The sequence below is a fragment of the Zootoca vivipara genome, chromosome 2 (assembly GCF_965207765.1).
Source record: "Zootoca vivipara chromosome 2, rZooViv2.hap1.1, whole genome shotgun sequence".
NCBI classification, from domain to species: Eukaryota; Metazoa; Chordata; class Lepidosauria; order Squamata; family Lacertidae; genus Zootoca; species Zootoca vivipara.
The window spans coordinates 121,745,822-121,768,215 of record NC_142584.1 but is presented as its reverse complement, the minus strand read 5'-3'; the positions used below and the strand labels follow the sequence as shown (position 1 = coordinate 121,768,215).

At 44.6% G+C, this 22,394-nt stretch overlaps 1 protein-coding gene and 1 long non-coding RNA gene across 2 annotated transcripts in view; one reads left to right on the top strand and one right to left on the bottom strand.

Annotated features, from left to right (window-relative positions):
• LOC132591663 (uncharacterized) overlaps positions 1-22,394 on the top strand; it is a 38,886-nt gene that overhangs the window by 14,177 nt on the left and 2,315 nt on the right. Inside the window, 2 exon segments of the mRNA XM_088664273.1 lie at positions 20-1,459; positions 20,353-22,394. Coding sequence (XP_088520399.1) covers positions 20-1,459; positions 20,353-22,394 — 3,482 coding nt within the window.
• Positions 3,727-7,009, bottom strand: LOC148687240 (uncharacterized). Its single transcript, XR_015948557.1, has 2 exons — positions 6,216-7,009; positions 3,727-4,920 (listed from the first exon to the last, which is right to left on the bottom strand). It is a non-coding gene; the product is annotated as an uncharacterized LOC148687240 (long non-coding RNA).

Here is a 22,394-nt window from a genome sequence, read left to right as displayed (position 1 = left end):
GGCTTCACTTCTAATCAAGTACTTAGAACTCATCAACGGACTCATACGGGAGAGAAACCATTTAAATGCATGGTGTGTGGAAAGAGCTTCAGTCGCAATGGACACCTTAGAATTCATCAACGGATTCACACAGGGGAGAAACCATTTAAATGTATGGAGTGCGGAAAGAGCTTCAGTGAGAGTGGACACCTTAGAATTCATCAACGGACTCACACAGGGGAGAAACCATTTAAATGTATGGAGTGTGGAAAGAGCTTCAGTGCGAGTGGATATCTTAGAATTCATCAACGGACTCACACAGGGGAGAAACCATTTAAATGTATGGAGTGTGGAAAGAGCTTCAATAACAGTGGAAAGCTTAGAATTCATCAACGGACACACATGGGGGAGAAACCATTTGAATGTCTGGAGTGTGGAAAGAGCTTCACTGACAGTGGATATCTTAGAATTCATAAACGGACTCACACAGGAGAGAAACCATTTAAATGTCTGGAGTGTGGAAAGAGCTTCAGTCAGAGTGGACACCTTAGAATTCATCAACAGACTCACATGGGGGAGAAACCATTTGTATGCATGGAGTGTGGAAAGGGCTTCACTTCTAATCAAGTACTTAGAACTCATCAACGGACTCATACGGGGGAGAAACCATTTAAATGCCTGGTGTGTGGAAAGAGCTTCAGTCGCAATGGACACCTTAGAATTCATCAACGGATTCACACAGGGGAGAAACCATTTAAATGTATGGAGTGCGGGAAGAGCTATATTGATGGTACAGCATTGACTAACCACCATCAAACTCACACAGGGGAGAAACCATTTAAATGCCTGGTGTGTGGAAAGAGCTTCAGTCGCAATGGACACCTTAGAGTTCATCAACGGACTCACACAGGGGAGAAACCATTTAAATGTAAGGAGTGCGGGAAGAGCTTCCATCAGAGTGGACACCTTACAATTCATCATCAAACTCACACAGGGGAGAAACCATTTAAATGTAAGGAATGTGGAAAGAGCTTCAGTAGATGTGACAGCCTTAATTTACATAATCAAACTCACAAAGGGGAAAAACACTTTGAATGTATAGTGTGTGGAAAGAGCTTCAGTCAGAGTAGAAATCTTAGAATTCATCAACGGACTCACACAGGGGAGAAACCATTTGTATGCATGGAGTGTGGAAAGGGCTTCACTTCTAATCAAGTACTTAGAACTCATCAACGGACTCATACGGGGGAGAAACCATTTAAATGCATGGAGTGTGGAAAGAGCTTCAGTCGCAATGGACATCTTAGAATTCATCAACGGATTCACACAGGGGAGAAACCATTTGAATGTCTGGAGTGTGGAAAGAGCTTCACTGACAGTGGATATCTTAGAATTCATAAACGGACTCACACAGGAGAGAAACCATTTAAATGTATTGAGTGTGGAAAGAGCTTCAGTCAGAGTGGACACCTTAGAATTCATCATCAAACTCACACGGGGGAGAAACCATTTAAATGCATGGAGTGTGGAAAAAGCTTCAGTAGAAGTGACCACCTTAATTTACATAATCAAACCCACACGGAAAAAACCATTTGAATGTATGGAGTGTGGAAAGAGCTTCACTTGTAGTGGAACACTAAGAATACATAAACAGACTCACACAAGGAAAACCATTTAACTGTATAGAGTGTGGAAAGAGCTTCAGTCAGAGTGGAGAGCTTAGAATTCATCAAAGGACTCACACAGGGGAGAAACCATTTAAATGCATTGAGTGTGGGAAGAGCTTCACTGAGAGTGGACTTCTTACACTCGAACAGGGTGGCCTCCAGGAGTTCTGGCGCTCATGGGTGCTCGTTCCAGACGCGAGTTCCAGGATTTAAGAGAAATAATTGGATTTAAATTCATGGACATGCTTCAAAAGACTGAGGAGAAGATACTGCCCGGAATTCCAGCTTCTGAGTGATAAGTGAATCGAGGAAATACCACATCAAGGGAAAAAAAGAATGATCTGGACGGAACGAAAAGGGAAGCAAAACTGTTTTTTTTCTATACCTTAAGAAGCACTAACCATCTTCCCTGGACGGATGGTCCTTAATATTTGGAACAAACGAGAAATTAGGAAATAAACTGTGTGGCTATTGGAGTTTATATAATAGAGGATTGACATTCTGTATGTTTTTGGAAGCTGTTCTGCTAAGTATGCAAGAGCAAAACCTCTCCAGCTGGTTATATTTTCACTGGATCTCGTTTAAATACTTTCTGGACAATTATAAGTGGATTTATGAGCCGTGACGCACTTTGAATTTGAACAAGATAAGAGCTGCCTAATTGACGATTCAGGAGGCAGAGAGCAGCTAAAGGGCGGGGGAGCCATAAATCTGTTATAAGAAGAGTGTGAATATTTATATTTGGCTGTTCCCCGCCTGAAAAAGCTGCATTTCGGCAATCGGTGGACTTTTTGAGGAGAAGCTGGAATACGATATCTGAGATCTTCAAGATGGCGTCTGCTCCTGCTTGAATGTCGGCGCGGCCAGAGAAGCACTCAGTTTGTAAAAGGAGGATTTATGGGGAGGCTGGACTGGACAAAAAACCCACACGGGAAGAATGATTTTGTGTTAAATCTCGCTTCATGTCTATCACAAAAGCTGCGACAAAAGAGGAAGATAACAACTAGAAGAATTGCTGGGAAAAGATCGGGACTATAATGGATTATAATGATAAGATTTTGAAATTTGGACTAGGATGGCAGGGAGTAGCGTTGCTCAGAATCCCCAGGCATTTTTAAAAAAAACAAACAAAACAAAATCTTTATTTAAATCGTTAAACCGTAGTGAACATTAGCGTATCATCATAGTAATAAAGAAAAATAACATAGCATAACTTAACAAATTATAATATAATGAAATATAACAAAACATAATATAACATAACACAAATAGACAAACAGAACATAAAACACATAAACAACATAATTTCCCAAATAGACATATCTTTACAAAATTATGTAAAGTTATCCTTTTGGTATCCTCAAATATCAAAGAAAAATTGTTCCAATACAGCAAAACTAAAACAAAATAGCAGGATCTAGAAAGGTAGGAGAGAGGAAGATATAGAGGGGAAACAAAAAGGGAGAGAGGAGAAGAGAGAAAAAAGAGAAGAAGAAGGAAAACAGGGGGAATAAAGAAAAAAACATTTAAAATTAAGCTCTAAAAAACTTCCGATTGTCGACTTATCATTTATCCATCTTTTTCTTCATTTGCTTGTTTTCGCCCTAATTCCCTAATAATAATGTAACTTCTCCCTATCTTTAATAATTTTCTCTCTTCATGCATTCTTTAAATTAAGCAGATCACCAAATCTGTTTTTATACCTTCTTTTGGATTATAATGATAAGATTTTGAAATTTGGACTAGGATGGCAGGGAGTAGCATTACTCAGAATCCCCAGACATTGAAGCATGGGAAGTCCAAAATAAATAAATTAAGCAGATCACCAAATCTGTTTTTATACCTTCTTTTGGATTATAATGATAAGATTTTGAAATTTGGACTAGGATGGCAGGGAGTAGCATTACTCAGAATCCCCAGACATTGAAGCATGGGAAGTCCAAAATAAATAAGTAAATAAAATTATGATTTGGCATAATATTTGGTTTAATTGATATGTATTTGTATAATTTGAAATAATTGATATGATATAATTGGTTTGTAATTGGAAAATTTAATAAATTGGTTTTTTTAAAAAAAGAAAAAAGAAAAGCTAGGGAATTAGATAGAGATTCCGTTGTAGTGGATGTCTTTAAACGATCAAAAGACTCGGAGTGTTAAGAGTTGTAAGAGTGGAGATTAAATGAGACCCTTTTCAATGATAATAAGATAGTCGTGAAAGCCAAAGAAACAATTATGGACTATTTCAAATGGAATTTAAATAAAGAAACTCCCATCGACATTGTCTGGGACGCTAGTAAAGCGGTTATGAGGGGGTTCCTGATACAAAAAAATAGCCACAAAGTTAAAGAAAGAGGGAAGAGAAAAGAATAAATTTTGATACAATTAACACAGTGCGAAAAGCGACTAATTATTTCACCAAAAGATGAATCTTTAAAACAGACCATTTCAAGATTACAAACACAGTTATCAATGCTAGTTAAATCAGGAGGTTGAATGGAAAATTAAATGGTTAAGACAAAAAAATTTTGAATCAGCGAATAAGTCGGGCAGACTATTGGCATGGCAGATAAAGATGTGGCAGAAACAGAGTACAATCAACAAAATTAAAGAAGAAGGTGCTGAAATAGTCGACCCCAAAGAAATAAGAAATGTTTTTCAAAGATATTATAGAGAATTATATAGGAAAGAAAAAGAAGATAAAAAGAAAATAGAAAATTACATTCGATCATTCGGCCTCCAAAAGATATCAAAAGAAAATAAAGATCTGTTGAATAAAGAAATTTCAATCCAAGAAGTAGAAAAAGCTATTAATAAGATGAAATTGGGCAAAGCGCCTGGCCCCGATGGCATTTCGGCTAAATATTACAAAGTATTAGTTACCCAAATTGCACCAATATTGTGTGAAGTGATGAATAATATTCTCAACACGGGGACGATACCAAACACCTGGAAGGAAGCCTTCATTACGTTGATTCCAAAAAAAGATACAGATTCTCAAAATGTTAAGAATTACAGGCCCATTTCTTTATTAAACAATGATTACAAATTATTCGCAGACATCTTGGCTGATAGATTAAAACATGTATTAAATGCGATAATACACAGAGACCAGGCGGGCTTTTTACCGGGCCGCCAAATGAAGGAAAACATCAGAAACATTATAAGCATAATTGAATATTTAGAGGTAAGAAATGAGAAACAAGCAGCGCTTCTGTTCGTCGACGCGGAGAAGGCGTTTGACAACGTCTCCTGGTATTTCATGTTGAATAATCTAAAAGAAATGGAGACAGGAGATATGTTTATGAGAGGCATCAGGGCAATTTACTCGGATCAATCAGCAAGGCTAATCATAAATAACAATCTATCAGACAAATTTAATATTTCAAAAGGGACCAGGCAAGGATGCCCCATATCACCATTGCTATTCATAACGGTAATCGAGGTCTTGAATAATCGCTTGAGAAACACAGCGGAAATAAGGGGAATCAAGCTCGGGAATAAAGAATATAAAGTTAAGGCGTTCGCCGACGATCTGGCTCTGACGGTGGAACAACCCGAAACTAGCTTACCAGAAGCTCTAAAGATTATGGAAGAATTCGGACAGGTAGCAGGCTTCAAAATTAATAAGACAAAGACTAAAATGATTTTGAAAAATATTAGAAGAGAGAAGAGTGAAGAGATAGAAAAACAAATTGGTATATTGTGTGCTAAAAAGATAAAATATTTAGGAATCTGGTTAACGTCAAAAAATTTAAATTTGTTTCAAGATAATTATGATCCGGCCTGGAAAGATATTAAGAAAGATCTAGACAACTGGAAAAATTTGAAGCTATCCTTTTGGGGTAGAATTGCGGTCATCAAAATGAACATCTTACCAAGACTATTATTTCACTTCCAGAATATCCCTATAGTTAAAGGAGTCTCCCAATTTAAAGATTGGCAAAGAGTATTATCAAAGTTTGTATGGCTAGGGAAAAAACCCAGGATTAAGCTAAAAATCTTGGTTGATAAAAAAGAGAGAGGAGGATTTGCTTTCCCTGACTTAAAACTTTATTATGAGTCAGCATGCCTTGTATGGCTAAGGGACTGGATCTTGTTGGAGAACGCAGATCTACTGGACCTTGAAGGTTACACAAACCGCTTTGGGTGGCATGCATACCTCTGTCATAACAAGGCGAAAGCCCACAAGGGATTCACTAACCATATATTTAGACGATCATTACTTGAAGTATGGGATCGTAATAAGGCCCTATTGGAAAAGAAAATGCCCTTGTGGGTGTCCCCTCTAAACGTATTAGCCATTCGAAAGATCAACATGGATAAGAAGGGCCTTACCTATGAAGACATCGTTATCAGAACAATTGAAGGTCACAAATTAAAAACATATGATCAAATTAAAGACAAATTAGCAGGATGGCTGCAATATTATCAAATAAATGATTTATTTAATAAGGATAAAAAAGAATTCGGCTTTGAAGATAAGAAATCCAGATTTCAAATTGAGCTATTAGGCAGCAATTACAAATTGCTATCCAAAATGTACAATTTACTTTTGGACTGGCATACCATGGATGAGGCTGTCAAGGACTCTATGATCAAATGGGCCAAAGACTTCGGGCACAACATCCCATCCGATATGTGGTCAAAACTGTGGAAACAAAATATAAATTTTACAGCCTGTACTGTATTGAAGGAGAATGTAATGAAACTTGTATACCGCTGGTACTTAACGCCAGCAAAACTTTCTAAGATGTACAGGAACCAGAACAAATGGTGTTGGAAATGCAGAACGTTGGTGGGGGAATTTTTTCACATGTGGTGGGGGTGTGATAGGATAAAATAAAATTGGGATCTGGTTTATAACGAACTTAAAAAAAATTTGAAACTTACCTTTCCGAAGAAGCCTGAGGCTTTCTTGTTGGGTCTAGTCGATAAGGAAATCCCAAAATCCGATTTAAGATTCTTTATGTATGCCACAGTGGCAGCCAGGATTCTCATTGCCCAGAAGTGGAAAACAAATGATATACCATCTATAGAAGAGTGGCAATCGAAGGTTCTTGAATTTATGGAATTAGCCAAATTAACACACAGAGTACGTGATTCGGACGATGCGAAGTTCCAAGCTGAATGGAGTAAATTTATAGAGTATGCTAAAGGAAATTATATGGGTATGAGAGCATTAGGGGTAGCAACATAACGCCTACAGTGTCTTGAGTCTGTTGTAAATAGAAAATACGAAGTAGGTTTGACAGAATTTACCACTTATGGGTTGGAAGGAAGTCATATAGGTTGAATTATTTGTAATATGAATGTTTGCTAATATGATTATGAAAAAATGAATAAAAATTTATCTTTGAAAAAAAAAAAGAGTTGTAAGAGTGGAAACTCTACAGGCCATCAAAAGAAGAGACACGGTTTAAATAGAAGGAATGTGGAATATACTTTGGTTATTAGAGTGTAGAACCTGTTTCTCTCCTAGTTGACAGGAAATAAATCTTAAATGCATGCAGCATATGTGAGCTTTTGTTGTTTGTACCTGTTTCTCACATTTTAAGACACCGTCTTATATTTATTTTACTCAAGAAAATAAGCCTATGGCATATTTTCAGGGGGTGTCTTATTATTATTTTTTACTAACTGGTAAATTGCTGCTGCTGCTCAAGCGCCGACAAAGCGCCCAGCAGCGCGCGCCGCATGGAGCCCCGAGCCAGCGCGCCCCGCTGAAGCGCCGACAAAGCGCCCAGCAGCACCACGTGGAGCACCCCGAGCCAGCGGAACCCAGCAGTGCTCTGTAGCACTTTGAATCCTCCTCCTCCTGCGGCTCGGGGCACTCTGTGCGGCGCTGCCGGGCGCTTTGTCGGCGCTTCAGCTGGGTCCTGCTGGCTCGGGGCTCCATGCGGCGCTGCTCGGTGTTTTGGCGAGGCCCTCCAGAACTACACTTAGCACTACGGCTTATTTTCGGGGTATGTCTTATATTTTTTCAACGCATGAAAATTGTGCCATGGCTTATTTTACAGGCACGTCCTAAAATGTGAGAAACGCAGTATACAACATTGTCTAGACATGTATTTAAAGTAATGAAGGTAACAATTCACAATAGGTAAGCATAATATAATATTGAATGTAGTGTTAGATAGGGAGGGGGAGTGTGTGAGTCTGGAGTGTTGCTTCTGAATGAGGACGGACTGAGAGTGAGCTGGTTTTGGTGTTTGGGGGAGGGAGTTGGAAATGTTTTTATCTGGGAATGGAGAGTTTCAGAAAGTGGAGCTGAGACTGGGGGGTGTTGCTTTGGAAGCAGAGTTAGATTATATTATAGGAACAGCAGCATCACTCCCACTGTTATCATTGCAATGATGCAGCCATGAAGACACAGAAAGACTGAAAGCACCTATTATTTAGATCTTTCCAATTACCGCCCGGTTTCGAATCTTCCATACCTGGGTAAGGTAAGTGAGAGAGCGGTTGCTGAACAGCTGGGTAGGTTTTTGGATGAAACATCGGCTCTGGATCCATTTCAGTCCGGCTTTCGCCCTGGTTATGGGACCGAGGCGGCTCTGGTCGCCCTAACATATTATCTCGTAGACAGCTGGATCAAGGCGGGTCGGGACTGCTGATTCTTTTAGATCTGTCAGCAGCCTTCAACATGGTTGATCACAAAATTTTAGACCACCGCCTTGCCGATGTGGGGATTCAGGGCACAGTCCGACAATGGCTGCGCCCCTTTATATCAGGTCGGGGACAGAGGGTGGCGCTAGGGAAGGAGTTGTGGCCACGGGACTCCTTGGTGTGTGGAGTGCCGCAGGGCACAATCCTTTCCCCGATGCTTTTTAACATCTTCATGCGTCCCCCTGCTCAGATTGTCCAGAGTTTTGGGCTGGGTTGCCATCAATATGCTGATGACACCCAGATTTATCTGCTGGTGGACAACCACCCTGCCTCGGCCCCGGACACACTGACCAGGTGTTTGGAAGCTGTGGCTCAACGGCTAGGTGGGAGCCGGTTGAAGTTAAGTCCTTCGAAGACAGAGGTCCTCTGGCTGGGTCGGGACGACATGGGGTTGGGGGGCCAATTCCCATCTGTTGTGGGGGCTCAATTAGTGCCAGCGCCTTCTGTCAAGAGTTTGGTTGCAGCCATAGCTAAGGTGGCATTTTTCCATCTCCGCCACATTAAACAGTTGGTCCCTTACCGTTCTCGCCCTGATCTGGCCACAGTGGTCCATGTGATGGTCACCTCCAGGCTTGATTATCGTAACTCACTTTACGCAGGGCTGCCCCTGAAGCTGCCCCAGAAACTCCAGCGGGTGCAGAATGACGCAGCGAGGTTCCTTACGGGGTCCCTGCTGTGGGACCATATTCATCCAGTGTTTTACCAGCTGCACTGGCTCTCGGTGGAGTACAGGATCAGATTTAAGGTGTTGGTTTTGACCTTTAAAGCCCTCGTACATACAGGACCGCCTCTCCTGGTATGCCCCACGGTGTATCTTAAGGTCCACAAAGAATAACATTTTGGAGATCCCGAGCCATAAGGTGCGGCGGTGCGGGGGAAGGGCGCCTGCCTGCCTGCCTTCCCCGAGCAAGCACCCTTCCCCCGCACTGCCTGCCTTCCGCGAGCCAAGAGAGCAAGTGCCACTGCCGCCACTCCCCCGGAGCCCGTAAAGGTAAAGGTAAAGGGACCCCTGACCATTAGGTCCAGTCGTGACCGACTCTGGGGTTGCACGCTCATCTCGCATTATTGGCCGAGGGAGCCGGCGTACAGCTTCCAGGTCATGTGGCCAGCATGACAAAGCCGCTTCTGGCAAACCAGAGCAGCACATGGAAACGCCGTTTACCTTCCCGCTGTAGCGGTACCTATTTATCTACTTGCATTTTGACGTGCTTTCGAACTGCTAGGTTGGCAGGAGCTGGGACCGAGCAACGGGAGCTCACCCCGTCACAGGGATTTGAACCGCCGACCTTCTGATCAGCAAGCCCTAGGCTCAGTGGTTTAACCACAGCGCCACCTGGGTCCCTGTCCCTTAATTAAGTTTCAATGCATTCCTATGGGAAACCGCGACTTGCTAGACGAATTTTTCGTAGGATGAATTGAGTCCTGGAACGAATTAAATTCATCTAGCGAGACACCACTGTACATTAAACCATAGAATTGTAGAGCTGGAAGCTACACCCAAGGGTCATCTAGTCTAACCCCCTGCAATGCAGGAATCTCAACTCAAACATCTAAGACAGGTGGCCCTCCAAGGTAGGAGAGAGACCGTTCCACTGTCAAACAGCTCTTAACTGCCAGAAAGTTCTTCCTGACATTGAGTCGGAGTTGCCTTTCTTGTAACTTGAATCCTGTTGTTTGGGTCGATCCACAAAGCATTCTGAAGATGTTTAATGTTAAATGTTTTATTACAATTCTCTCTCTCTCTCTCTCTCTCTCTCTCTCTCTCTCGGAAGCCAACCAGAGGAGTAGTAGTAGTAATGAAATAGGACATCCTATTTTGGGATATTTATTGGGATAAATGGTCAGGGGGCCCTTTACCTTTACCCTTTCATGGGACCACTGAGCCTAGGGCTTGCCAATCGGAAGGTCAGCGGTTCGGAACCAATTGCTCTGCTCTGGTTCACCAGAAGCGGCTTAGTCATGCTGGCCACATGACCTGGAAGCTGTACGCCGGCTCCCTCGGCCAGTAAAGCGAAATGAGCGCGCAAGCCCAGAGTCGGTCACGACTGGAACTAATGGCCAGGGGCCCTTTACCTCTACCCTTTAAAACATCCTTATTTTCTTGGGATAAATGTTTACATTACAGTAATGTGGCTTAGATTCGTGGGGGATCCTGAAAGAAAACAGTTCCGAGGGGATCTAGGAGTCTTGGTAGACCACAAACTTGACATGAGTCAACAGTGTGATGCAGCAGCTAAAAAAAGCCAATGCAATTCTGGGCTGCATCAATAGGAGTATAGCATCTAGATCGAGGGAAGTAATAGTACCACTGTATTCTGCTCTGGTCAGACCTCACATGGAGTACTGTGTCCAGTTCTGGGCACCACAGTTCAAGAAGGATACTGACAAGCTGGAACGTGTCCAGAAGAGGGCAACCAAAATGGTCAAAGGCCTGGAAACGATGCCTTATGAGGAACGGCTTAGGGAGCTGGGTATGTTTAGCCTGGAGAAGAGAAGGTTAAGGGGTGATATGATAGCCATGTTCAAAGATATCAAAGGATGTCATATAGAGGAGGGTGAAAGGTTGTTTTCTGCTGCTCCAGAGAAGCGGACACGGAGCAATGGAGTCAAACTACAAGAAAGAAGATTCCACCTAAACATTAGGAAGAACTTCCTGACAGTAAGAGTTGTTCGACAGTGGAATTTGCTGCCAAGGAGTGTGGTGGAGTCTCCTCCTTTGGAGGTCTTTAAGCAGAGGCTTGACAGGCCTATGTCAAGAATGCTTTGATGGTGTTTCCTGCTTGGCAGGGGGTTGGACTGGTTGGCCCTTGTGGTCTCTTCCAACTCTACGATTCTATGACTCTTCAGCTCCTTCCAGTTCTCAGATTCTGTGATGCTATGGCTCTTCAAAGGGGCAGTGAGGAGAAGGGGGAAAGGAAGGGGGAGAGCCCTGGATCTGGAGATCGCCAGCCCCCCATGGAGAGGAGGGGGGTGGAATAGCTCTTTGTTGCAAACGGGGAAAACCATTGTATTTCAATCTTGCCTTTGAACCAAAGCTGTCTTCCAAGCAGCTCACATAAAATAAGCGGATAGAAGAGATGATAGATAGATCGATGATAGATAGATAGATAGATAGATAGATAGATAGATAGATAGATAGATAGATAGATATAATGGCGAGGGAGAACACCATTTAGGGTTGTCGTAAGTCACTTTTCCAACCCCCAAACCCGCATCCCAACTCCGGTCTACTCTGCAGGGCTGTTGTAACGGGGACACCCTACGTCACATCCCTGCCTCCCCCACGTGGGAAAATAGGTGGGGAAATGACCGGATCCCCCGCCCCCCCCTCCTGGGAAGGGATGAAAAGAGATGAAGGACTTTTTGGGAGGTGGGGGGGGTCTCTTTCCTTGCCGCCTCCGGAGATCGAAGCTGGGAGATTATCAGGAAAGAAACAGGATATTCAGAGCTTGTTTGGAAAGAGGAGAATTTGTGTCTTCTGGGAGGGAGGCGTCACTCATTCCTCCCCAAGGGTCAGTGAGCTCCGCTTCCTAGAGAGGCAGGAAGTTTGGAGGGGGGAGGGGGGCCAAGGTGGGAGGGGGAGGGGCCTCCATTCACATTCCCGGAAGAGGAGCAGGTCTGCAGAGGAGGAGGAAAAAGAGGTGCGAAATATATCTATATATATATTGTGGGGGGCGGGAGAGAGATAAAGATGCGCTTTTCCTCCCCCTGAATCTGCAAACAGGGCAGCTGGGAAGGGAGGGCAGGATTTGGGGGGGGGGATGAAAGGAAAGTAGGGGACTTCCCCCTCCCCCTCCCCCTTCTTTCTGTGGGTCAGTCGAGCGGGGGAGGGGTTGATTCAGGCGCTGCTGGGATAAAGGAGCCCCTCCCCCAGAGGGAAAGGAAATGGGAAGAGAAGAGCGAGCAGGGGGGGGCAGGGAGGACAAAGAGATAGAGCTGTGGGGGGGGAGGGAGGAAAGGGGGCGGAGACCCCCCCCCCAGAACAACTCCCTTCCTGGGCGCTATCTGAACAGGCCCCGATCCATGCAATCCGGCTGCAGATGGGGGACCCTCCATTCTCAGGGTTCTCACTGCAAGCCCCTCCCCCCAAAAGAAACCAGCCTTCCTGCCTTTTCCAATGGGGGTTCGGGGGGGGGCTTTCTGCAGAGGGAGCACCGGCAGGGTTTGCATTGCAAGGTCTCCTTTGCAGCGCAAGGAGGTGCTCAGCTGTCAAGAGATGCTCAGCTCCCCTGCCCCCCCAGGACCCCCCCCCCAAGCAGGGCTGGGACTTGAAGCGAGGCCTCCATTCCGCGCCCCTCTGCATTTTCTGGGTTCCCCCTGGCAGGCATCTCTGGGGCAAGGCTTGGTGGGTCCCTCTTGTCTAGAGCAGGGGGGGGGGGCGGCAAACTTTTGTCAAAGAGGGCCAGATTAAATGAAGTGAAGATGCCTGAGGGCAGACCAAAGTTGTTGACCTTTTCTAGAACTCAGAGAGATTCGGGCCTCAAAAGGCACTTTTTACATGCCTGGTCTAGAGAGAGGGAGTCCATGGAGAGGTAGGCTAGATTGGGAGAGAATTGGTGGGCAGGGCGAAGGGGGAGCCGGCCAGGGAAACCTCTGGGCGAAGGGCAGACTGGGGGGGGGTGGAGGGCATAAGAGGTTGGGGGGCTGAGGGAGGAAGGGAAGCATCCATGGAGGTGGAATCGAAGCCAGCATTGGCAGGAGGTGGGGAAAGAGAGAGAGAGAAAGAGAGAGACTTGGGGGCTGCCTGCCTTGACTTCTCCCTCCTGCCCAGGAATCTGCCATGATTTCGAGTCGACCAGGGAGAGATCCCTGAACAGGAGGCCTGATCCACCCACCCTCTCCTCCCTTGAAGCTCAGTCCTTGCCCTGCCATAAGTCTCAGGTCAGCTCCTGCATGGGGCGCTGGGGGCTGTTATAGGGAGTCCAACCATGGGGGGAAAGAGGAAAGGGAGGAAGTCCCCTTTATTCTTTCCGCCCTTTGAGGCTTTTGTCTTAAGAACTACAGTCTCACCCACATGCCTGTGTTTCTGAGGAGAAGCATCTGAAGGGTTCGTATCCAGAGATAGCTGTTTCCCACTCCTTCTCTCCATTCCACCCGGTTTCCATTATTGCCACTATATCAGATCTCTTAAACCCGAGGGATTTAAGGGATTGGGAAGATTGCTATGGAAATGGGTAGGATTCCCCGCCCCCCCCACCTGTGTAATTAGTACTACAATGTTGTTGTTATTTATTTATTGAATCCCTCCTCCTGTGGATTTGTAGTCAGTGGTACATCCGGCCCAATCTGCATCAATATCCCCAAACTTTTCAGGATTACTAACAGCTGGCAACCTCCATTTACAATTCATTGTGCCCTTCAAATACCGTACCCCCCTTTTCACACCCACACAGTCCTGTTCGGGTGGGGGGCATTTACCTCCCTACTAAGAATTCCCACAGCATTAGCTAAATCAGGTCCATTAGCTAAATCAGGTCTGTCTTGGGCCCAGTCTTATTCAACATCTTTATCAATGACTTGGATGGTGGGCTTGAGGGCATCCTGAGCAAGTTTGCAGACGACACCAAATTGGGAGGGGTGGCTAATACCCCAGAGGACAGGATCACACTTCAAAATGACCTTAACAGATTAGACAACTGGGCCAAAGCAAACAAGATGAATTTTTAAAAGGAGAAATGTAAAGTACTACACACCCACACAGTCCTGTTCAGGGGGGGGGGCATTTACCTTCCTACTAAGAATTCCCACAGCATTAACTAAATCAGGTTTGATGGTGCCTTGATGGTGTTTCCTGTTTGGCAGGGGGTTGGACTGGATGGCCCTTGTGGTCTCTTCCAACTCTATGATTCTAATATGCTTTCATAAATGCAACAAAATAAGCTCTTCTGCTGCCTGCTTCAGAAAGCTGGAGGGGCCAACCAGAGGGAGAAGTCCATTGCCAAAGGGGAGATTGGGGGGGGGGGCGGAGGGCAGAGGAAGTTGGGGGGCTGAGGGAGGGAGGGAAGCATCCATGGGGGAGGAATCGAAGCCAGCATTGGCAGGAGGTGGGGAGAGAGAGAGAGAGAGCATCCCTGGGGGAGGAATGGAAGCCATCTTGGAGAACGAGAGAGAGAGAGACTTGGGGGCTGCCTGCCTTCTCCCTCCTGCCCAGGAATCTCCTTGGAGTCGACCAGGGAGAGATCCCTGAACAGGAGGCCTGATCCACCCACCCTCTCCTCCCTTGAAGCTCAGTCCTTCCCCTGCCAGAAGTCCCAGGTCAGCTCCTGCATGGGGCTCTGGGGGCTGTTATAGGGAGTCTAACCATGGGGGGGGGGGGAAGAGGAAAGGGAGGAAGCCCACTTTATGATTTCCGCCCTTTGAGGCTTCTGTCTTGGCAACTACAGTCTCTCCCACATGCCTGTGTTTCTCTGGAGAAGCATCTAAAGGGTTCCTATCCAGAGATACCTGTGCCCAACTCCTTCTCTCCATTCCAACCGGTTTCCATTACTGCCACTATTTCAGATCTCTTAAATCTGGGATTTAAGGGATTGGGAAGATTGTTATGGAAATGGGCGGGATTCCCCCCCCCCAACAGCCTGTGTATTTATCATTACAATTGTTATTGTTATTTATTTATTGAATCCCTCCCCAAACATAAATACATATCCACCTGTGGATTCCCCCTCCCCTGGCAAGACCAATTGCAGTTGTTAACAGTCATGAACAGGTTTACCACTCCTATCAGCCCATCACCCATTCCCCCCACTTCCCCACCCTCTGAATATACATAAGGGTCTGGTTACTTCCGTTTCAGTGTATCTGACGAAGTGTGCATGCACACGAAAGCTCATACCAAAATAAAAACCTAGTTGGTCTTTAAGGTGCTACTGAAGGAATTTTTTTTGTGTGTGTGTGGATTTGTAGTCAGTGCTAACCGGCCCAATCTGCATCAATATCCCCAAACTTTTCAGGATTACTAACAGCTGGCAACCTCCATTTACAATTCACTGTGCCCTTCAAATACCGTACCCCCCTTTTCACACCCACACAATCCTGTTCGGGGGGGGGGCATTTACCTTCCCACTAAGAATTCCCACAGCATTAACTAAGTCAGGTTTCCAAGTTGTACCAAGATACAAATGTCTACCAATTGCTGGCCTGCATTCTATGTTGTCAGGTAATGGTTTCAAATCCTGCTGATTCCTTAATAAGTCAGTAGCCATGGGCGTTGCAACTGGGTGTGCATCTTGCATTTGCAAATTCTGGAGAAGGATCTTTTGCCGTTGATTTAGAAGAAATGACCCATCTTCTTTTCTTTCAACCTGGATTCCGAGGTAGTACTGGATCTTTCCCATTTCCTTGACCTCAACCTCTTTGGTTAGGTGTTTCACAACCTGTGCATAGTCTCTGTCATTTGTTGTGGCAAGAATCAAGTCATCAGCAAAAGCTAAAAAGTATGAGAAATAAATGCTCCATTCCTTGACTTGCTGTACAGGCCCTTGTCGGCATGGCCTGCTTGTACCCAAGCTGCATCAACATTTTGTGCAGTTTTTGATTCCAGGCTCTAGCATAAAGTCCAGAAAGTCCCTTTTGCAGTTTGCTCACTAAATACTACTACTAATAATTTATTATTTATACCCTGCCCAACATTCCACAGGGTGGGTGCCACTACCGAGAAGGCCCTCTGCCTGGTTCCCTGTAATTTGGCTTCTCACAATGAGGGAACCGCCAGAAGGCCCTCGGCACTGGACCTCAGTGTCCGGGTAGAATGATGGGGGTGGAGACGCTCCTTCAGGTATACTGGTCCGAGGCCGTTTAGGGCTTTAAAGGTCAGCACCAACACTTTGGACTGTGCTCGGAAACGTACTGGGAGCCAATGTAGGTCTTTCAAGACCGGTGTTTCTCAGCGGCCGCTCCCAGTCACCAGTCTAGCTGCCGCATTCTGGGTTAGTTGTAGTTTCCGGGTCACCTTCAAAGGTAGCCCCACGTAGAGCGCATTGCAGTAGTCCAAGCAAGACATAACTAGAGCATGCACCACTCTGGCGAGACAGTCTGCAGGCAGGTAGGGTCTCAGCCTGCGTACCAGATGGAGCTGATAAACAGCTGCCCTGGACACAGAATTGACCTGCGCCTCCATGGACAGCTGTGAGTCCAAAATGACTCCCAGGCTGGGCACCTGGTCCTTCAGGGGCACACTTACCCCATTCAGGACCAGGGAGTCCTCCACACCTGCTCTCCTCCTGTCCCCCACAAACAGTACTTCTGTCTTGTCAGGATTCAATCTCAATCTGTTAGCTGCCATCCATCCTCCAACCGCCTCCAGGCACTCACACAGGACCTTCACCGCCTTTGCTGGTTCTAATTTGAAAGAGAGGTAGAGCTGGGTATCATCCGCATACTGATGAACACCCAGCCCAAACCCCCTGATGATCTCTCCCAGCGGCTGCATGCAGATGTTAAAAAGCATGTGGGAGAGGAAAGAACCCTGAGGCACCCCACAAGGGAGAGCCCAGGGGTCTGAACACTCATCCCCCACAGCCCAGAAGGAAGGAGCGGAACCACTGTATGACAGTGCCCCCAGCTCCCAAGCCCTCTAGACGGTCCAGAAGGATGTTATGGTCGATGGTGTCAACATCTTCTTTGTGGCATTCCTCCAGAGAGAGGCTTCTGCAGTTGGCATCTGTATCGGATTGGACTGGCTTACAATAGAACTCCAGGGTGTAAAGTGTTAAACCCAACCTCCTAGTTGAGTGACACATTCCATTCCTGAGGGGCGGGACTGCCATGAGTTTAAAGGGAATGGGGAGCAGTTATTTGAGTTGTTAGAGTTGAGAGGGTTTGGGGAGCGGGAGTGTGTGGGTGGTAGTGGATATTAGAGTGTTTTGAGAAGTTTACTAGAACTATATTATCTAGCCAGTGTTATATGTAACTAAGAATATGATCTAAGAGCTTATACGAATGAAACCATAACAAATTTTACATGTCCTCTAGTTAAAGAAAGCTTTCTTAAATGTTATGTTAAAAACGGATGTGCCTTATTATTCCAGCAACATATCTGAACTCAAAAGGGTGGTGACTGCAGAGAGGAGGCTAGACTAAACCTAAGGAGCAGGAAAATAGTTTAAACCTCAAGGTCACGCACAGGGAAGGCGAGTGCCAGGGAAAAGGGGCCACAAAGTAGCAAGGGTTGCTAGGGCCATCAGCTGCTATCTTTCACAAATGCGCTATAAATTTGTTGGTATTCCCACCATCCTTGCACCTTCTCCTTTAGCTCCTCGTATGTCCTCATCTTAAATATATTATTTTCCACTATTGTTATATCTCTGTAAGTCAGCCAGTTTCCCTTCATGCTAAGTTTCTTTACCGATAAAGCCTCTTGAGGTGATAACCATCCTGGAATCTTCCTTTCAAACCATTCCCTGTATCTCAGCCAAACTTCCAATAATGGCTTCTTCATGGTGTGTTGTAAAAAATCCTTATGAACTTGTACCTTATCATACTACAGGTACGCATGCCAACCGTATCAGTTTTGGAAACCTTCAAGGTCTAATAATTCTGAATTTTCCAATTTTAACCAATCCCTTATCCATATTATACATGCTGATTCATAATACAGTTCAAGGTCAGGGAGGGAGAAGCCACCCCTTTCTTTTTTGTCAGTTAGAATTTTAAACTTTATCCTGGGCTTTTTACCCTGCCATATAAACCGTGAAATTACCTTTTGCCACTCTTTAAATTGTGTTTTGCCTGTAATAATTGGGAATGTTTGGAATAAGAAAAGTAGCTTGGGTAATATTGACATCTTTATAGCAGCCATTCTGCCCCACCAAGATAGGTTAAGCTTGCTCCATGTTTCCAGATTGAATTTCACTTCCTTCCATGCTGTTATGTAAATGTCTTTGTACAGGTTTGAGTTTTTTGGTGATAACCAGATACCTAAATATTTTACTTTCTTAACCGCTGTTATTCCTATTTTTGATTGTAACCGGTCTGTTTGTTCTAAGTTCAGATTTTTCACCATCATTTTTGTCTTGTTTCTGTTCAATTTTAACCCCGCTAGTGCCCCATACTCCTCAATTACCGGTATTTTCAAGGCCTCTGTCGCTGATGTTTGCGGATCTTGTAGCGTTAGGACTATGTCATCAGCGAATGCCTTTAGTTTATATTCTCTCATTCCATGTCTTACTCCTATTATGCTTTCTGATTTCCTTATTTTCTGTAATAATACTTCCAATTTAAGTATAAACAATAAGGGCGAAAGCGGGCAACCCTGCCTTGTGCCTTTCATACAACTGAAATACATGATCTTGGCTAAACCCTCTTCACTTGAGTCAGTTGGCTTATGATTTTCAATACAGTGGCACCTTGGGTTACAAACACTTCGGGTTACAGACTCCGTTAACCCGGAAGTCGTACCTCAGGTTAAGCAATTTACCTCAGGATGAGAGCAGAAATCGTGCGGCAGCAGGAGGCCCCCATTAGCTAAAGTGATACCTCAGGTTAAGAATGGTTTCAGGTTAACAACAGAACTCCGGAATGAATTATGGTAAGCGCCTTTCCTTCTGCATCTCCAGCTCTCTCCATGCAATGCAAGGCTGACAGATGGAGGTCCAACCCAAAGAACATTCTTCTACCTGAGCACTCCTTCGGCTGACCACAACCAACAAATATGGGTCTCCCAAAATGGTTAACATGCACCTCCTGAGGCCAAAGGGACTGTCCAGGTGATTAGGTTCGTACCCTGAGGTACCACTGTAACTTCCAAGACTTCTCTTGCATCTAGAAGCACTATCAAATGTTGCTTCCAGTGAAAAAAATTGTATTCATTTAACTTAGGACCCTGATGAAATAGTGGGCAGGTTCATGGACATAGAGCAGCTCCCTTTCCTGTGAGAAACCACTTTTTATAAAAAGTAAACCCCACAGTTCAAGCGTCTTCTGAGATAGAGCTGCTTCATTAACTATTAAGGATTATGAAAGGCTGATGATGCATTACAATTATTTAACATGATTTCATATGCCTTTCATAGAATCATAGAGTTGGAAGAGACCACAAGGGCCTTCCAGTCCAACCCCCTGCCAAGCAGGAAACACCATCAAAGCATTCCTGACAGATGGCTGTCAAGCCTCTGCTTAAAGACCTCCAAAGAAGGAGACTCCATCACACTCCTTGGTAGCAAATTCCACTGCCGAACAGCTCTTACTGTCAGGAAGTTCTTCCTAATGTTTAGGTGGAATTTTCTTTCTTGTAGTTTGAATCTGTTGCTCCGTGTCCGCTTCTCTGGAGCAGCAGAAAACAACCTTTCTCCCTCCTCTATATGACATCCTTTTATATATTTGAACATCCTTTTATATATTTGAACATGGCTATCATATCACCCCTTAACCTTCTCTTCTCCAGGCTAAACATACCCAGCTCCCTAAGCCGTTCCTCATAAGGCATCGTTTCCAGGCCTTTGACCATTTTGGTTGCCCTCTTCTGGACACGTTCCAGCTTGTCAGTATCCTTCTTGAACTGTGGTGCCCAGAACTGGACACAGTACTCCAGGTGAGGTCTGACCAGAGCAGAATACAGTGGTACTATTACTTCCCTTGATCTAGATGCTAAAAATTTGGAACATATGGAAGACAGGAGATAATGTAGGAGATGCTAAAATAAGAGCAGGTGTTGATTGATGTTTGTAATATTCCTTTCTTCTCTTTGTAGATAAAAATAGGATTTCCTCCCCCCTTCACCCTCCAAAGAAGACAAAGGCAGTGAGAATTATGGGGGCCATGTTCAATGTGAATAACGAAGAAATCATTTAAATGCATGGAGTGTGGAAAGAGAAAACATTTGAAAGTATGGAGTATGGGAAGAGCTTCAATGACAGTGGAACACTAATAAAACATCAGCAGACTCACACAGGGGGGAAACCATTTGAATGCATGGAGTGTGGAAAGAGCTTCAGTCACAATGGAATCCTGAGAATTCATCAACGGAGTCACACTGTGGAGAAACCATTTGAATGCATGGAGTGTGGAAAGAGCTACAGTCAGAGTGGAACACTAAGACTACATAAACGGACTCACACTGGTGAGAAACCATTTAAATGCATGGAGTGTGGAAAGAGCTTCAGTAGGAGTGGACATCTTAGAAGTCATCAACGGACTCACAGAGGGGAGAAACCCTTTGAATGCATGGAATGTGGAAATAGCTTCAGTGACAGTGGAACACTTAGAAAACATCATCGGACTCACACGGGGGAGAAACCATTTAAATGCATGGAGTGTGGAAAGAGCTTCAGTCAGAGTGGAGACCTTAGAATTCATCAACGGAGTCACACTGGTGAGAAACCATTTAAATGTATGGAGTGTGGAAAGAGCTACAGACACAGTGGGAACCTTAGAACCCATCAACGGAGTCACACAGGCGAGAAACCATTTGAATGTATGGAGTGTGGAAAGAGCTTCAGTCGGAGTGGAAACCTTAGAATTCATCTACGGACTCACACAGGGGAGAAACCATTTAAATGTATGGAGTGTGGAAAGAGCTTCAGTATGAGTGGACATCTTAGAAGTCATCAACGGGCTCACACAGGGGAGAAACCATTTAAATGTATGGAGTGTGGAAAGAGCTTCAGTCGGAGTGGAAACCTTAGAATTCATCTACGGACTCACACAGGGGAGAAACCATTTAAATGCATGGAATGTGGAAAGAGCTTCACTGACAGTGGAACACTTAGAAAACATCAATGGACTCACACAGGAGAGAAACCATTTAAATGCATGGAGTGTGGAAAGAGCTTCAGTCAGAGTGGAGACCTTAGAATTCATCAATGGACTCACACTGGTGAGAAACCATTTAAATGCATGGAATGTGGAAAGAGCTTCAGTGACAGTGGAACACTTAAAAAACATCATCGGACTCACACGGGGGAGAAACCATTTAAATGCATGGAGTGTGGAAAGAGGTTCAGTCAGAGTGGAGACCTTAGAATTCATCAACGGACTCACACTGGTGAGAAACCATTTAAATGCATGGAATGTGGAAAGAGCTTCACTTACAGTGGAACACTTAGAAAACATCAATGGACTCACACAGGAGAGAAACCATTGGAATGTATGGAGTGTGGAAAGGGCTTCACTTCTAATCAAGTACTTAGAATTCATCAACGGACTCACACAGGAGAGAAACCATTTAAATGCATGGAGTGTGGAAAGAGCTTCAGTCAGAGTGGACACCTTAGAATTCATCAACAGAGACATACAGGAGAGAAACCATTTGAATGCATGGAGTGTGGAAAGAGCTTTATTGATGGTACAACATTGACTAACCATCATCAAACTCACACAGGGGAGAAACCATTTAAATGTATAGAGTGTGGAAAGAGCTTCAGTCAGAGTGGAAAACTTAGAATTCATCAACGGACTCACACTGGTGAGAAACCATTTAAATGTGTGGAATGTGGAAAGAGCTTCAGTCTGAGTGGAAACCTTAGAATTCATCAACGGACTCACACAGGGGAGAAACCATTTAAATGCATGGAGTGTGGAAAGAGCTTCAGTCAGAGTGGAACACTAAGACTACATCAATGGACTCACACTGGTGAGAAACCATTTAAATGTGTGGAATGTGGAAAGAGCTACACTAAGAGTAGAAACCTTAGAATTCATCAACGGACTCACACAGGAGAGAAACCATTTAAATGCATGGAGTGTGGAAAGAGCTTCAGTCGGAGTGGAAACCTTCGAATTCATCAACGAACTCACACAGAGGATAAACCATTTCATTGTATGGAATTTGGAAAGAGCTTCACTAAGAGTGAACACCTTAGAATTCATCAACGGACTAACACTGGTGAGAAACCATTTAAATGCATGGAGTGTGGAAAGAGCTTCACTTATAGTGGAACACTAAGACTACATCAGCGGACTCACACAGGGGAGAAACCATTTAAATGCGTGGAATGTGGGACAAGCTTCAGTCAGAATGGACACCTTAGAATTCATCAACAGACTCACACTGGTAAGAAACCATTTAAATGTATGGAGTGTGGAAAGAGCTTCAGTCAGAGTGGAAACCTTAGAATTCATCAACGGAGTCACACTGGGGAGAAA